The sequence below is a fragment of the Oncorhynchus tshawytscha genome, linkage group LG09 (assembly GCF_018296145.1).
Source record: "Oncorhynchus tshawytscha isolate Ot180627B linkage group LG09, Otsh_v2.0, whole genome shotgun sequence".
NCBI lineage: Eukaryota > Metazoa > Chordata > Actinopteri > Salmoniformes > Salmonidae > Oncorhynchus > Oncorhynchus tshawytscha.
Genome location: NC_056437.1, coordinates 54,183,358 through 54,200,176, shown reverse-complemented (window position 1 = coordinate 54,200,176; position 16,819 = coordinate 54,183,358). Strand labels below are relative to the sequence as shown.

Below are 16,819 nucleotides of genomic sequence, written 5' to 3'. Positions count from 1 at the left end.
AACGGTCTACCTGTGTCTCTACTTTGTAGTGTGTGTTTATAGAAACATAATGCTTTTTTGCTTTCAACAGGAAATGTTCTCAGCTGTTCAGAGAATCATGGTGAGATGTTTCTTATTTGACTATGAGCCTCCCTAGCCCATTACTGTCATACTGTTATTACTGTCAAAGACGGCACCAAAAAAAGCAGATGTGATCAGGTCGATGTGCGCTCATTAAGAGGAAATGCTTTAAGGCAGCAACCACAAGAGTACATGCAGACGCTCGCTTAGTGTGTGTCTTTGGTTGTGAGCGAGTCATTTGCCGTTACTACAGCTCTCTGGTAGCACGTAGCTGGTGTCTATGATTAAGGTAAGTAGTGTGTTTTCTTTTACAATGATTTTCTTTTTGACACTGCTGTCAATGCCTGGGTGAGTATTCTTTATCTTGGGAAGAGCTCTCTCTGTTGGGGGTATGAACCTTCTCATCCGCAGGCTCTATAGCTGGCTGGCTAGCTCTGGCCTGGCCTTGGCCCCTACACTGGTGGTGTGCCATTTGCACTGTATCAAGAGGGCGTTACGAGCCCCTAGAAAAGGAGGACCAAAATGTGTTATCTTCCCAGAGCAGCCACTGGCAGGGCTTCTGCGCTCCAGCCCTATCTGGAAGAGCACACCCCATCTTAGTGGGAAGCTCACCCAGTCTCCCCCCCTCCTTCCCTGGCAGGGAGCAGTCAGCATGGAGGATACCACAGCCATAGTCACAGCCACCACAGACCAGTAAGTGTTTGGCCCTTATCAGTAGAGATTACCATTGTCGGGTGTGATACGTCATTCCAACATGTTCTTAAGCCCTTTTTGAGGTGTTATGTTAATTTATTTTTAACCCCTATTCGAGCCACATTGCAGTACTGCTAATCCTACATCAATTTCTATACTTTAAATGCCACTGCCGTTTCTGTTTGTCTTGTTTATCTCAGTTGTGCACCAGTCACCAAAGCAGCATTGCAGCAGGCCCCAGGTTATGAGGAGGAAGCCGGGGGCTGGGACATAGGAACAGGAAGTGCAGGTTGGAACCCACAGAGTGCTGCTGCTGCAATGGAACTTCCCGTTCTCACGCAGCCTGGCTTGGGGGTAACCAAGACGACAGTGACCACGATCACTCAGACTGGAGGGGACTGGAACAGCAGCCTGTTCAACGTGTGTGGAGACAAGACTACATGTGAGGCAGACATAGCCCTGGGCTTATCTCACTGCATTGCACTCGGGCTAAGTGTGAAAGTCAAAGTTACCGGTTTGGGTAACTCAACGGGTCAAATGGTGGATGGCTATACTGCTGTCTTACATGGGCCTACTCCCTGTTATGCTCTACCTTTGTTAATTAAGGGAATTCTGTGTTTTTTATGGAGGATTTATCATGGAGATGACGATTCTCTTGCATGATACCACATCAAATCTATCTACTCTGTAGGGTTGCTAAACATGTATTTAAGTTAAAGTTGTCTAACCGACTACTACTGTCTTGTGGAGAATTGCGGAGAACTAAACTTAGCCCTGTGTTTCTCTCTTTCTGCCCATGCAGGTCTCTTAGGGGCCTTTGTGCCCTGCTGCCTGGACCTGAGTCTGGCCCACCACTATGGGGAGTGTCTGTGTTTGCCCCTGCTTCCTGGCTCCACGTTTGCCATGCGGGTGGGCATCAGGGAGAGATACAAGATACGGGTGAGGATTGTTACGCAATAGTGAAGAGGTTTATGGGGTGTTATTGAGGTCGATGTCCGTGTGGAAATTGGCGATGTCATCACGTTTGATTAAATATAACACTGTGGGTCCATACTTGCAAGCGTTTCGAAAAAGTTTAAGTTTAAAATGTTTCTCCAAATGCATACCAGCCAATTAAAATCATTGACATAGTTGCACTTGATAAAACACTACATGTTAGCTGTTCCCAAAAGATTAACTGAGACATTTAGCCCGATACGAACTTTACCAGCCGGCAGTCATTATTTCCTGTAGAAAATTAAGCATCAGCCAATTACAAATGTTGATGTAGTTGGATGTGATCGAACACATCCATGAGAGCGTCCTTGACAGATATCAAACGACACCATCTGCTGAAACACATACTAAATTTCAACTGGAGGAATGACTCAGTGTAGTGAGCCTGGCTCCTGGTAGTTTTTGCAGTTTGCTACAAGTTTGAATCCCAAGTGAGATATTGTTTTTTTTTTTTTCCTTTGAAATTTACATTTAGTGTGTAGTGAAGGGAAGTGCAGCCAACACATTGAAAATGAAGATTAAGAATACATTTAATGAGGAACTGCATCTTTCTATAGCCTTGTAGACAAGCACTGCTAATAATCAAGTTTATTAGGCCTACAAACACTGAGTGTACAAAACATTAGGAACACCTTAGTAATATTGAGTTGCAACCCTTTTGCCCTCAGTTGGCTGAATGTCTTTTGGGTGGTGGATCATTCTTGAAGCAAGTTGGCTGAATGTCCTTTGGGTGGTGGATCATTCTTGATGCAAGTTGGCTGAATGTCCTTTGGGTGGTGGATCATTCTTGATGCAAGTTGGCTGAATGTCCTTTGGGTGGTGGATCATTCTTGATGCAAGTTGGCTGAATGTCCTTTGGGTGGTGGATCATTCTTGATGCAAGTTGGCTGAATGTCCTTTGTGTGGTGGATCATACTTGATGCACACATGGGAAACTGTTGAGTGTGAACAACCCAGCAGCCTTGCAGTTCTTGACACACACAAACCGGTGAGCCTGGCACCTACTGTACTACCATACCCCGTTCAAAGGCACTTAAATCTTTTGTTTTGCCTATTCACCCACTGAATGGCAAACATACACAATCCATGTCTCAAGGTTTTAAAATCCTTCTTAAACATGTCTCCACCCCTTCATCTACACTGATTTGAAGTGGATTTACCAAGTGACCTCAATAAGGGATCATAGCGTTCACCTCGATTCACCTGGCCAGCCTGTCATGGAAAGAGCAGGTGTACCTAATATTTTTTACACTGTGTATATTACATAGATGTGCAAGCTACACTTACGTGTACAATGTTTTATATACATTATTAGAATCATCCACTTCGTCACATATGCGTAATTTGAATCGAGCGTTGAGGACCTCAAACCCACAGTTAATGTATCCAATTGAGTAACAATTTACCTGTTTAGTGGTGTACTGTATGCCACCTGGCAGTGGTTGTAATGGAGCTACATGACAGCTATTTGCCAAGACCATAACGCTCTTCCACCTTTTTTACAATGTAGGATACACTTAAATTTTGTCATATGTGCAAAAACCTGCCTCTTGAACATTAGTAGCTCGTAGCCTAGTCAAGGATGCACCATGAGATATTGTCACACTACAATTGTGATTGGCCAAGTGGAACAAAAGAATACCTTAAAATATCCCTCTTATGGCCAAGTTGACCTATTTTCAGAAATGGATAGGTTGGGGCTATAAGGTTGTATCTGCATCTTTGTCAAAGTGTTGTTATTGACAGCCTTGTTCTGTCCAATGTTCTCTACCTATATAGTACTCTAAATACCCAAATGCATGTTAAGTTCAAAATAATACAAGATAAAAATTGCAGCATTTAAACCAATAAGGGTTCGGAACTTTAAAACCAATTATCTCAGAATCATCTTTTTGCAGATAGAACCTTATTGTCCCAAACTCTCAAAATACCATTGGTTGGTGGATTTAAAGTCTGTCTTTGATAGGCTGATGCAGAATTGTACATAATCACTGCCAGGAGGTCAGGTTAGCATAGGGCTAAATGTGCCATGTAATCTAATGGGAACAGATAACATGCAGCATTTTAACACATTCTACTTTAATTGGCAGAATGTTTATTTAAACGTAAACTTTTTGCAATGTTCGCAAGTATGGACCCTGGGTGTAAGCAAAAGTTTGAGTATGACCTTGAGTGTGTTGACGCTAGAGACTTCCTGTTTTTTTTGCATGGGCTCCGTCTCAATCCACTGAATCCACTGGTGTTGGCCAATCGCCTATGCGGTAGACAGGCCTTTCCCAAAATCGGTGTTTGTCAGACATGAGAGGATGCAGAAAGGTTACTTTTCACAAAAACATCTGAAGTCCGAACGGTTTGAGCCAGAAACGATTTGGACCCCACCATCAAACTAAGACTCTCAGGAACACGGATATGGCGGCTGTTTCGCAAGACTCTTCTGACTGTAACCCAGTACCGGACAGTGAAAATTAATAGGAGATACTGTAGAATGTGCCAAAACTAAAGGGGTCAAATTTGAGAAATAAATATACAGTGGCAAGAAAAAGTATGTGAACCCTTTGGAATTATCTACATTTCTGCATGAATTGGTCATAAAATTTGATCTGATCTAAGTCACAACTCCTATAAGTCACAACAACAGACAAACACAGTCTGCTTAAACTAATAACACACAAATTATTGTATTTTTCTTGTCTATGTTGAATACATAATTTAAACATTCACAGTGTATGTTTGAAAAAGTATGTGAACCCCTACACAAATGTCTTCACAAAAATCTAATCGGAGTCAGCTGACCTGGAGTACAATCATTGAGACGAGATTGGAGATATTTTTTAGAGGTGCCCTTCCCCATAACTCAAATTTTGTGAATATTTTTTTTTCTATTCACAAGAAGCATTGCCTGATGTGAACCATGCTTCGAACAAATAAGATATCAGAAGGCCCAAGATTGTTGACTTGCAAAAAGCTGGAAAGGGTTACAAAAGTATCACTGAATGCCTCGATGTTCATCAATCAGTCCATGGTAAGACAAATTGTCTATAAATTGAAAGTTCAGCGCTGTTGCACAGCACAGCGCAGAATGCTCAATGAGGTTAAAAAGAATCCTAGAGTGTCAGCTAAAGACTTAAATAAATCTCTGGAACATGCTTACATCTCTGATGAGTCTACGATATGTAAAACACTAAACAAGCATGGTGTTCATGGGAGGACACCACGGAAGAAGCCACTGCTGTCCAAAAAAAACATTGCTGCACGTCTGAAGTTCACAAAAGAGCATCTGGATCTTCCACAGCGCTACTAGGCAAAATATTCTATGGACAGATGAAAATACTGTTGAGTTGTTTGGAAGGAACACACAACACTGTGGAGAAAAGCAGGCACTGCACACCACATCAAAAACTCATCCCAACTGTAAAGTGTGCTGAAGGGAGCATCATTGTTTGGGGCTGCTTTGCTGCCGAAGGGCCTGGACAGCTTGAAATAACTGCCGGAAAAATGAATTCTCAAGTTCATCAATACATTTTGCAGGAGAATGTAAGGCTATCTGTCCACCAATTGAAGCTCAACAGAAATTGGGTGATGCAACAGAACGACGACGCAAAACAGAAGTAAATCAACAGAAGAAAATATGCCTTCTTGGAGTGGCCCAGGCAGAGTCCTGACCTCAACCCGATTGAGATGCTGTGGCATGACCTCGAGAGCTGTTCACACCAGACATCCCAAGAATATTGCTGAACTGAAACAGTTTTGTAAAGAGGAATGGTCCAAAATTCCTCCCGACCCTTGTGCAGGTCTGAACCACGACTACAGAAAACGCTTGGTTGAGGTTATTGAAAAAAATAAATAATAATTGCTGTCAAAGTAGGGTCAACCAGTTATTAAAAACAAGGGTTCACATACTTTTCCCACCCTGCACTGTGAATGCTTACACGGTGTGTTCAATAAAGACATGAAAACGTATAATTGTTTGTGTGTGTGATCAGTTGAAGTGTTTGTCTATTGTTGTGACTTAGATGAAGATCAGATCAAATTTTATTACCAATTTATGCAGAAGTCCAGGTAATTCCAAAGGGTTAAAATAGTTTTTCTTGCCACTGTGTATAGATGTTCCTGAGCTTTCTTATCTCTCAGATATAGGACAGACACTTGAAAAAAAACAGTTCCTTTTGATGTGTTTTTTTTTACTATCAGTTTTGTCATGTATGAATGTGTTATTCAATGCGTTTCTATGGCTACAACAGTAAGGCCAAATTCAATGTTTCATTAAATCATTTTGTAATATTTGTTTTCATACCTACAGGGGTCCTAAAATGTAAGATCAAATAGCTAATGATCCACAGTCTTAAAACAATTGCAAATGTTAGCTTAGTAGATATTGCCCCTAAAGGCTTAGAGACCCAAGAGATGACCTTACTGGGCACAGAGATCTATTCCACATTGTTTCACGGCACAGTACGAGTCAAAAGTTTGGACACTCCTACTCATTCTAGGGTTTTTCTGTATTTTTACTATTTTCTATATTGTAGAATAATAGTGAAGACATCAAAACTATGAAATAACACATATGGAATCATGTAGTAACCAAAAAAGCGTTAAACAAATCAAAATGTAATTTATATTTGAGATTCTTCAAAGTAGCCACCCTTTGCCTTGATGATGGCTTTGCATACTCTTTTCTCTCAACCAGCTTCACCTGGAATGCTTTTCCAGCAATATTGAAGGAGTTCCCACATATGCTGAGCACTTGTTGGCTGCTTTTCCTTCACTCTGCGGTCCAACTCATTCCATAACATCTCAATTGGCCTGTCGGGTGATTGTGGAGGCCAGGTCATCTGATGCAGCACTCTCCTTCTTGGTCAAATAGCACTTACACAGCCTGGATGTGTGTTGGGCCATTGTCCTTTTGAAAAACAAATGATAGTCCCACTAAGCGCAAACCAGATGTGATGGTGTATTGCTGCAGAATGCTGTGGTAGCCATGCTGGTTAAGTGTGCCTTGAATTCTAAATAAATCACAGACAGTGTCACCAGCAAAGCACCCCCACGCCATCACACCACCTCCATGCTTCATGGTGGGAATCACACATGGGGAGATCATCCGTTCACCTACTCTGCGTCTCACAAAGACACAGTGGTTGGAACCAAAAATCTCAGATTTGGACTCATCAGACCAAAGGAAAGATTTTCACTGGTCTAATGTCCATTGTTCGTTTTTCTTGGCCTAAGCAAGTCTCTTCTTCTTATTGGTGTCCTTTAGTAGTGGTTTCTTTGCAGCAATTCGACCATGAAGGCCTGATTTACAGTCTCCTCTGATCAGTTGATGTTCAGATGTGTCTGTTACTCAAACTCTGTGAAGCATTTATTTGGGCTGCAATCTGATGGGCAGTTAATTCTAATGAACGTATCTTCTGCAGCAGAGGTAACTCTAGGTCATTCCTTTCCTGTGGCGGTCCTTATGAGAGCCAGTCATCATGAAGCTTGATTGTTTTTTGCGACTGCATTTGAAAAAACGTTCAAAGTTCTTGAAATATTTTGGATTGCCTGACCTTTATGTTTTGAAGTAATGATGGACTATCGTTTCTCTTTGCTTATTTGAGCTGTTCTTGCCATAATATGGACTTGGTATTTTACCAAATAGGGCTATCTTCTGTATACCACCCCTACCTTGTCACAACACAACTGATTGGCTGAAACACATTAAGAAGGAAAGAAATTCCACAAATTAACTTTTGACAAGGCACACCTGTTAATTGAAATGCATTCCAGGTGACAACCTCATGAAGCTGGTTGAAAGAATGCCATGAGTGTGCAAAGCTGTCAACAAGGCTATTGGTGGCTAGTATGAAGAATCTCAAATATAAAATATATTTTTTAGATGTTTAACACTTTTTTGGTTACATGATTCCATAGTTTTGACGTCTTCGCTATTATTCTACAATGTTGAAAATAATTTAAAAAATAAAGAAAAACCCTTGAATGAGTAGGTGTGTTCAAACGTTTGACTGGTACTGTAATATCATTGAAATTATGTGGAAACGACGTTGATTCAATCAGTGTGTGCCCAGTGGGTGGTGTCATGGGCACAAAAGCAGTGTTCACTCACAGAAAAAACAATTCAGTCTCACTGTCTTTATTTCAAGATATTTAGGTTGGACTTTGTGCTAGTGTATAATGAAATGTTTCACTCACATTTACTTTCGCTCTCTCTACTAACAGTGGATCACTTCATTTATTTTGTATGGCATGCGGTTGGCAATTCGTTTATGATTTGTTTTGAAAAGACTCAGAAAAAGACCATGCCACCACATTTGTTCTGCAGCCAGGCTTAAGATAGGTAAAGCACCCTTTCACCGGAGACCAAATGTGACCAGGCCCTGTGTGTGTGTGTGTGTGTGTAGGGCAGTGTCTGTGAGGACTGGACCACGGTGTACTGCTGCTACCCCCTGGCCGTCTGTCAGATGATCCGAGAGATGAAGAGGAGGATGAAGAGCCAGACCTACCAGGTGTCCACTGCACTGGAGTGCTCCTGACAACATGGCTGTGCACTAGGTTCATTAATCCAGGTTAGGACAACATCGCATTCATGTATGTTATGGGATATTAGAATATTCATGACCTAACCTTGGTATCTAACAACCTTGGCTGTGTATAGAACCTTCATAGGCTCATGTCACTTCCATGTCACTTCCTTTGTACATCACATGGTGTCTGAGGGTCATCATACTACAGGTGCCCATTTGGTTTCTTATGAGCTCTCATTATCCAAGGTTTCTGAAGACTTTCCTGTTAAAGACGAGTCTGTATATGTTAAATGGATGGTGAGTTGGTTGAGTCAAGATCCATTTGGTTAGTGATACTTTTCTTTATTTGCGAGTGGGGACTTGCAGTAGGTTTAGTGTTTTAGCCCATTTAGTATCTGTAACATTAGAGCTACTTTACCAGACAAGGGTTATAAATGTTTGTAAATTAAGTTCACAGCCAAGTTTATGAAACAATCCATGTACGCCATGAAATAATAAAAACCTATTTGCATATTTGTTTTATTTTCTCATTTTATCTATGACAATACCCTGCGGCTGACAATCACGTTAATCTAATTTTGTACGTTCCTCTCTAAACCTCTTGCTAGTCAGCACCAGGATATGAAAATGTTATTCATTTACAAAGCTGGGATGTATCTAAAGGCGGAGTATGCAATTTGTGAAATGTTATTGATGTATTTTTTTATTTGACCTTTTATTGAACTAGGTAAGTCAGTTAAGAACAAATTCTTATTTACAATGATGGCCTACACCAGCCAAACCCAAGTTCCTTTGGTCTGATGTACATCGACTGTTTATTGCTTCATACAGCATTATATGTCGAATACGGAACTCATTTTAAAACTCTACTACAATGATTTCATAAAAGGAAGTGTAAATATCAAAATAATCCTTGCCATTTAATCTCCCTGGATTAGAACTGCAGTCTTTATGACAGCCTGTGAAGAGGATGGCTAGCTGGGAACATGGTGATAGTAGCATGGGAATGCTAGGGTTGCAGAGCTACTGGTATTTTACCAAAGTTACCATCTTGGTTAATCTATGGTAATGTTGGTAATATACAATACCAGTCAAAGGTTTGGGGACACCTACTCATTCAAGGTTTTACATTTAAAAAAAAAACTATTTTATACATTGTAGAATAATAATGAAGACATCAAAACTATGAAATAACACATGAAATCATGTATTAACCAAAAAAGTGAATTATGAGATTCTTCCATGGAGCCACCCTTTGCCTTGATGACAGCTTTGCACACTCTTGGCATTCTCTCAACCAGCTTCTTGAGGTAGTCACCTGGGATGCATTGCAATTAACAGGTGTGCCTTGTTAATTTCTTGTGGCATTTCTTTCCTTAATGCATTTCAGCCAATCATGTGTTGTGACAAGGTAGGGGTGGTATACAGAATATTTGGTAAAATACCACATTTTGATGTCTTCACGACTATTGTACAATATAGAAAATAGTAAAAAGAAGAAAAACCTTGGATTGAGTAGGTGTGTCCAAACTTTTGACTGGTACTGTATACTTGAACAACTATGTGTTCTTATATAGTATTACTTTTTATGTGTCCATGTTGTCCATGAGTTTCTTGTGGAGAGATCATATGCTTCAATAGAAAATAGCCTAATTAATGAAAAAAGCATCTAATAAAAAATGGCATCGCCAATTAACTCTGCAACTCTTCCAACTATTGCCAAAATGTCAAAATATTTACAACAAAGACATCTTGACATGATAAAATAAACAATTATAAAAAGGAAACAAAATATATATACACACCAATGGTTTTCACTCAGTTAATGTTTATATTTAAGGATAATGTGATTTCTCATTCTATTTTCTCTCTTATTATTTTATATATTTGACATATAAGGCCACACAGAGGGCCATAGATAATAAGACACCTGGGTTAATCTGAAGTATCCAAAAGCGTTGGGGCAGTAACCGAAAGGTCCCTGGTTCGAATACCCCCAGCGGACAAGGTGAAAAATCTCTGTGCCCTTGAACGAGGCACTTGACCCTAATATGCTCCAGGGCTGACCCTATAAAACAACACTGTTCACTGCACCTATTCAGTGAATGTGACACAACTTTTTTTTTAATGGTAAAATTCTCCAAAAAACATTAGTTACAAAACTTCTGATAGTTACTGGTAAACAAAGTTTACAGTAATACACTCTTCATTTGCAAACCTAGGTATTACAGTATCATGATTTCATAAGACTCCAATGGTGATTTAGCATTCATACCCTCATTATTGAAAAGGTTTCTCAGTCAAATAACAATCTGGTTTGAGCCAGATGGACAGGAAAACCTGCTGTATCGCCCAATGCTTGACGCATGCACCCCGGTCGAAACTGTTCACGCATATGTTATGACAAAATGTGACGTTTTTGTTCATTTTGGTGTTTGTGCACACAAAATTTGTTCCGAAGGCAAGTCTAAGTTCAGTAGCTGAAGTCTACGCCTCTTCGTCTTTAGGGAGTATGCGAGCACAGATGTTTGCCTTGCCTTGCCATGTTAAACTATCCACAAACCGAACCTATGCATACGGGCACCTGTAAAGACAATGAGTGATTGTGTTTATGCTTGATTCGAGGCTCCATAGGCATGCAGAGGACAAAATGAGCTCCATACTGCATCGCCATGTACCTCCCAAATTTTGTAACAATGCAGAGAGCTCCGTATTGCTCCGCGTTGACATGTTTGGTGGGCGGGAGGTCCTTTTTTTAAACACAAACTCACTTACTTGACAACAGGGTATGAATGCCCTGACTGCAGAGGCCTTTAGACCAGAAATGGCTGCACTACCAATGCAGACGTCGGATTGACCATGCAAGCGAGCGCATTTTAGTGACCCGTGTCAACAGCAGTTGCATCCAACCCCCTTTACATATACCTACCAGCAGATGGCAATGTTGCCACAGAGCTGCAGAACTACAGCTGCTGCTCTGCTGCCCCCTTGTCTTTGCATGGAAACGGAAGGGGTGTGTGTGTGTGTGTCCCGCTTGGTGCACCAGGTGTGCAGGTGATGCTGTTGGTCTGTGGTGAGACCCCTGGGGTGCGGGACTGCTGGATCCAAACTACTGCAGAGCCCATGAGATGATGAGAGGGAGGGGAAGGGAAAAACAACAACAGCAGTGATACTGTAGATGCATGCACAGCCTCCCTTTGTAGTCTTCTCATACATTTCACAGCGTGGTAGGTTAAATGTTTTATATTTTATACACACTGTCTCAACGCTTTTACGTTCCATGCAGTGATGTTATAACTGCTCCTGCTTGTTGGTATTCAAATTCCGTTTAAAGGATTGCTTTAAGTGGAATACGCCACTGGGTTTATTGACATTTCTGCAATCCAAGAAGGTTTTTCTTACATTCCTCTTAGCTGCCATACCATCCCTCCTACAGAGCATGTCTGTCAATCAGCTTCTAGTAGCACAACTTTATGGTATGAGTAAGACAAAGGAAGGAAAGGAGGTGTGGTGCAGGGGGATCTGGGAAGTTGGCACAGTGAGTCCCCTTGGTGACTCTATCCAGGGTAACAACAGTCACCTGGGGCTTACGTAAGAATCCACTTATACGGAGCATGGCAGTCAGCAAGTTCTGCAGCTAAGTAGACAGCGCTACACGGTGTAGATTGCCTTTGCCAAAGGAGGGGGATTTCAATCTGTGAAATATTTCAGTTTATTCCCGGCTGGGAAACCAAGTTGAAACGGGAGGTGTATTTTGTGTTACGCATGTTTTATGCATTGTCAGTCAGACTGTTCCCCAAGGCGGTTAGAGGTTGACAGTCATTATTCAGCCTATTTACCACTGTCATGATTTTGGAGGGCGAGTCTGCTCTGTGTTTCCCTGATAGTGCCATGGTCCACTGCATCTGTCTTGGCTAGGGGCATGTCTTTGCTGCTTCCCTCTGGAATCAATTTCATCTTGTTTTACCCCCTCCGGCCTTATGAAGGGATGGAAGAATAGGCATGCCTAGTTGGTTAGCAGGACCCCATCTGTCTCTCTTCCTCGTCTTGGCTCGCACCTCTAAGCTAAAGTGACATCATCACATGTTGTGGATGGGGTGGTTTGTTGTTCTGGGACCTGTTGTTGAATAATGTGTCTTATCTTGCTCTACATACAGGCTTCTTAAGGTTGTGGCTCCATTGATGTTGTTGCTCTTTCATCTGCCATGACTGGTGTCTCATGTTGTTGGGTGTTGTTAAAGGCTTTCACTGTAGCGACTTGTGGCGAGTGGAATTGATGCTGTGTGTGTGTGTGTGGCACTAATGCGGAGGATAGATCATAGCACCTCTCTCATTGCTCCTCTCTTTCTTAATGGTTGCTCCTCCCCTCCCTGGCTTTGGATGTGGTCCAAAGAGGTTTGTTACCTTGACTGTAAACAGATGAGGACAACTACAGAAAAGTGATCAGACTACCAGACAGGTAGAATTTATTTCACGATTCTAGATCCCTGACTGGAATTATTCATTGTGTTCTTAGGGAATATTGTGATCTTGTCCAACCCATCACTCTCTAAACTACTCATACAATCAGCATGTCACCCAGCTCTCATTTAATCATATCAAGCACACCGCATAACCCCTCACACTCAGTGTACTGCTCTGTTGGTGACATAGTTTGATAAGATAATGACTGTCATAGCATGTGGGTAAAGAACCTGACGACAGCACAGCATAAGGTATGCTTGCAATGACGCACACATGCAGATGCACCAGATTTATGCAGAACATCAAAACAAACAGCTATGTGGAGCTCAATAAAACACATTCAGATCCCTAAAATAAACCATATTAATCAAATTATGAAACGCACACACACTCACCCTCATTGTTATAGTGTAACTGTCCTACTGAATGTCACAGTAGGATCCCTAAATCAACATTTTATAACAGATGGACTACCACACCTCGGCATCATTGACATCCTTTCAACAAAGGAATTAAAGTAGAACTGCTCCCTCGACAGGGAAGGCATCCAGATTTGAACTCCAGCAGGGAATTAACTCAATGGTCACAGCACTGAACAGCCATTTCATGCAGAAGCCTAGCTGGCTGCGTACATATGTTGTCAAATCAAATACACTTACCATGAAATGCTTACTTACAAGCCCTTAACCAACAATGCAGTAAAATAAATAGTTAAGAAAATATTGACTAAATAAACAAAAGTAAAAAAAACAAAAACAATTACATTACAATAACGAGGCTATATACAGGGAGTACCGGTACCGAATCTATGTGTGGGGGTACAGGTTAGTGGAGGTACTTTGTAAAGTTACTATGCATAGATAATAAACAGGGAGTAGCAACAGTGTAAAAACAAAGGGGGGGGTGTCAATGTAAATAGGCCGGGTGGCCATTTGATTAATTGTTCAGCAGTCTTACGGCTTGGGGGTAGAAGCTGTTGAGGAGTCTTTTGGTCATAGACTTGGCAGTGTCTGCTGTGCTGTAGCAGAGAGAACAGTATGACTTGGATGTCTGGAGTCTTTGACATTTTCTTGGGCCTTCCTTCCTAGTATATACAGTATCAGTCAGGTTTGGACACACCTACTCATTCACAAGTTTTTCTTTAATTTACTATTATTCTACAACGCAGAAAATAGTCAAAGACATCAAAACTATGAAATAACACATATGGAATCATGTAGTAACCAAAAAAGTGTTAAACAAATCTAAATATATTTTAGATTTTATATTCTACAAAGTAGCCACCCTTTGCCTTGATGACAGCTTCGCACACTCTTGGCATTCTCTCAACCAGCTTCATGAGGAATGCTTTTCCAACAGTCTTGAAGGAGTTCCCACATATGCTGAGCATTTGTTGGCTGCTTTTGGCTCTGATGTCCAACTCATCCCAAACCATCTCAATTGGTTTGAGGTCGGGTGATTGTGGAGGCCAGGTAATCTGACGCAGCACTCCATCACTCACTTGATCAAATAGCCCTTACACAGCCTGGAGGTGTGTTTTGGGTCATTGTCCTGCGGAAAAACAACTGATAGTCTCACTAAGCGCAAACCAGATGGGATGGCGTATCGCTGCAGAATTCTGTGGTACCCATGCTGATTAAGTGCGCCTTGAATTCTAAATAAATCACTGACGGTGTCACCAGCAAATCATCCACACACCATCACACCTCCTTCTCCATGCTTCAAGGTGGGAACCCCACATGGGGAGATCATCCGTTCACCTACTCTGCGTCTCACAAAGACACAGTGGTTGGAACCAAAGGACAGATTTCCACCTGTCTAATGTCCATTGCTCATGTTTCTTGGCCCAAACAAGTGTCTTCTTCTTATTGATGTCCTTTTGGTAGTGGTTTCTTTACAGAAATGTGATCATGAAGGCCTGATTTCATGCAGTCTCCTCTGAACAGTTGATGTTGAGATGTGTCTGTTCATTGACCTCTGAAGCATTTATTTGGGCTAGGATCTGAGGTTGGTAACTCACCTATCCTCTGCAGCAGAGGTAACTCTGGGTGAACTCTGCACAAGTTTTGGGACACGGTAAAGTTCCTGGAGAATAAGAGCCAATTCAATAAGCATTTCTCTATGGCTGGCCATGCTTCACACCTTCAATGCCATACAGCACTCCTTCTGTGGCCTCCAACTGCTCTTAAATGCTAGTACAACTAAATGCATGCTCTTCAACCGATCGCTGCCCGCACCCGCCCGCCTGATTTTGCAGGTTTTCCTACTTACAAAGCATGTAGAGGTCTGTAATTTTTATCATAGGTACACTTTAACTGTGAGAGACGGAATCTAAAACAAAATCCAGAAAATCACATTGTATGATTTTTAAGTAATTTATTTGCATGACATAAGTATTTGATCACCTACCAACCAGTAAGAATTCCGGCTCTCACAGACCTGTTAGTTTTTCTTTAAGAAGTCCACCTGTTCTCCACTCATTACCTGTATTAACTGCACCTGTTTGAAATCGTTACCTGGATAAAAGACACCTGTCCACACACTCAATCAAACAGACTCCAACCTCTCCACAATGGCCAAGACCAGAGAGCTGTGTAAGGACATCGGGGATAAAATTGTAGACCTGCACAAAGCTGGGATGGGCTACAGGACAATAGGCAAGCAGCTTGGTGAGAAGGCAACAACTGTTGGCACAATTATTAGAAAATGGAAGAAGTTCAAGATGACGGTCAATCACCCTCGGTCTGGGGCTCCATGCAAGATCTCACCTCGTGGGGCATCAATGATCATGAGGAAGGTGAGGGATCAGCCCAGAACTACACGGCAGGACCTGGTCAATGACCTGAAGAGAGCTGGGACCACAGTCTCAAAGAAAACCATTACGCACTACGCCATCATGGATTAAAATCCTGCAGCGCACGCAAGGTCCCCCTGCTCAAGCCAGCGCATGTCCAGGCCCGTCTGAAGTTTGCCAATGACCATCTGGATGATCCAGAGGAGGAATGGGAGAAGGTCATGTGGTCTGATGAGACAAAAATATAGCTTTTTGGTCTAAACTCCACTCGCCGTGTTTGGAGGAAGAAGAAGGATGAGTACAACCCCAAGAACACCATCCCAACCGTGAAGCATGGAGGTGGAAACATCATTCTTTGGGGATCCTTTTCTGCAAACGGGACAGGACGACTGCACCGTATTGAGGGGATGATGGATGGGGCCATGTATTGCGAGATCTTGGCCAACAACCTCCATTCCTCAGTAAGAGCATTGGGTCGTGGCTGGGTCTTCCAGCATGACAATGACCCGAAACACACAGCCAGGGCAACTAAGGAGTGGCTCTGTAAGAAGAATCTCAAGGTCCTGGAGTGGCCTAGCCAGTCTCCAGACCTGATCCCAATGGAAAATCTTTGGAGCGAGCTGAAAGTCCGTATTGCCCAGCGACAGCCCCGAAACCTGAAGGATCTGGAGAAGGTCTGTATGGAGGAGTGGGCCAAAATCCCTGCTTCAGTGTGTGCAAACCTGGTCACGAACTACAGGAAACGTATGATCTCTGTAATTGCAAACAAAGGTTTCTGTACCAAATATTAAGTTCTACTTTTCTGATGTATCAAATACTTAGGTCATGCAATAAAATGCAAATTAATTACTTAAAAATCATACAATGTGATTTTCTGGATTTTTGTTTTAGATTCCGTCTCTCACAGTTGAAGTGTACCTATGATAAAAATGACAGACCTCTACATGCTTTGTAAGTAGGAAAACCTGCAAAATCGGCAGTGTATCAAATACTTGTTCTCCCCACTGTAAATACCTAGGCATCTGGCTAGACTGTAAACTCTCCTTCCAGACTCACAATAAGCATCTCCAATACAAAAATAAATCTAGACTCGGTTTCCTATTTGGCAACAAAACCTCCATGCTGCCAAACACCCTCGTAAAACTGACTATTCTACTGATCCTTGACCTCGACGATGTCATTTACAAAATATCCTCCAACACTCTAGTCAACAAATTGGATGTAGTCTATCACAATACCATCCGTTTTGTCACCAAAGCCCCAAATACTACCCACCACTGCGACCTGTATG

The 16,819-nt window shown here is 41.8% G+C and overlaps 1 protein-coding gene across 4 annotated transcripts; it reads left to right on the top strand.

Annotated features, from left to right (window-relative positions):
* The first annotated feature begins 212 nt into the window (after positions 1-212).
* LOC112258129 (PLAC8-like protein 1) lies at positions 213-8,781 on the top strand. Of its 4 annotated transcripts, none has more exons than XM_024432268.2 (5): positions 213-349; positions 701-753; positions 954-1,195; positions 1,556-1,692; positions 8,148-8,781. In XM_024432268.2, the coding sequence occupies exons 1-5, from the start codon at positions 341-343 to the stop codon at positions 8,277-8,279; spliced, it is 573 nt and encodes a 190-aa protein (XP_024288036.1). In that variant the 5' UTR covers positions 213-340; the 3' UTR covers positions 8,280-8,781. The 4 variants fall into 4 exon arrangements, with proteins under 4 accessions (XP_024288036.1, XP_024288035.1, XP_024288037.1 ...); XM_024432267.2 differs by having other exon boundaries at positions 216-349; positions 605-753; XM_024432269.2 differs by having other exon boundaries at positions 234-349; positions 600-753.
* The last annotated feature ends 8,038 nt before the right edge of the window (positions 8,782-16,819 follow it).

What these genes read in the sequence shown, in the direction of transcription:
- LOC112258129 (XM_024432266.2), top strand. Translation starts at nt 452, where the DNA reads ATGAACCTTCTCATCCGCAGGCTCTATAGCTGGCTGGCTAGCTCTGGC. An exon ending in GTCACAGCCACCACAGACCA is followed by an intron (nt 754 to 953) that starts GTAAGTGTTTGG and finishes TGTTTATCTCAG; the next exon opens with TTGTGCACCAGTCACCAAAG. An exon ending in GGGAGAGATACAAGATACGG is followed by an intron (nt 1,693 to 8,147) that starts GTGAGGATTGTT and finishes GTGTGTGTGTAG; the next exon opens with GGCAGTGTCTGTGAGGACTG.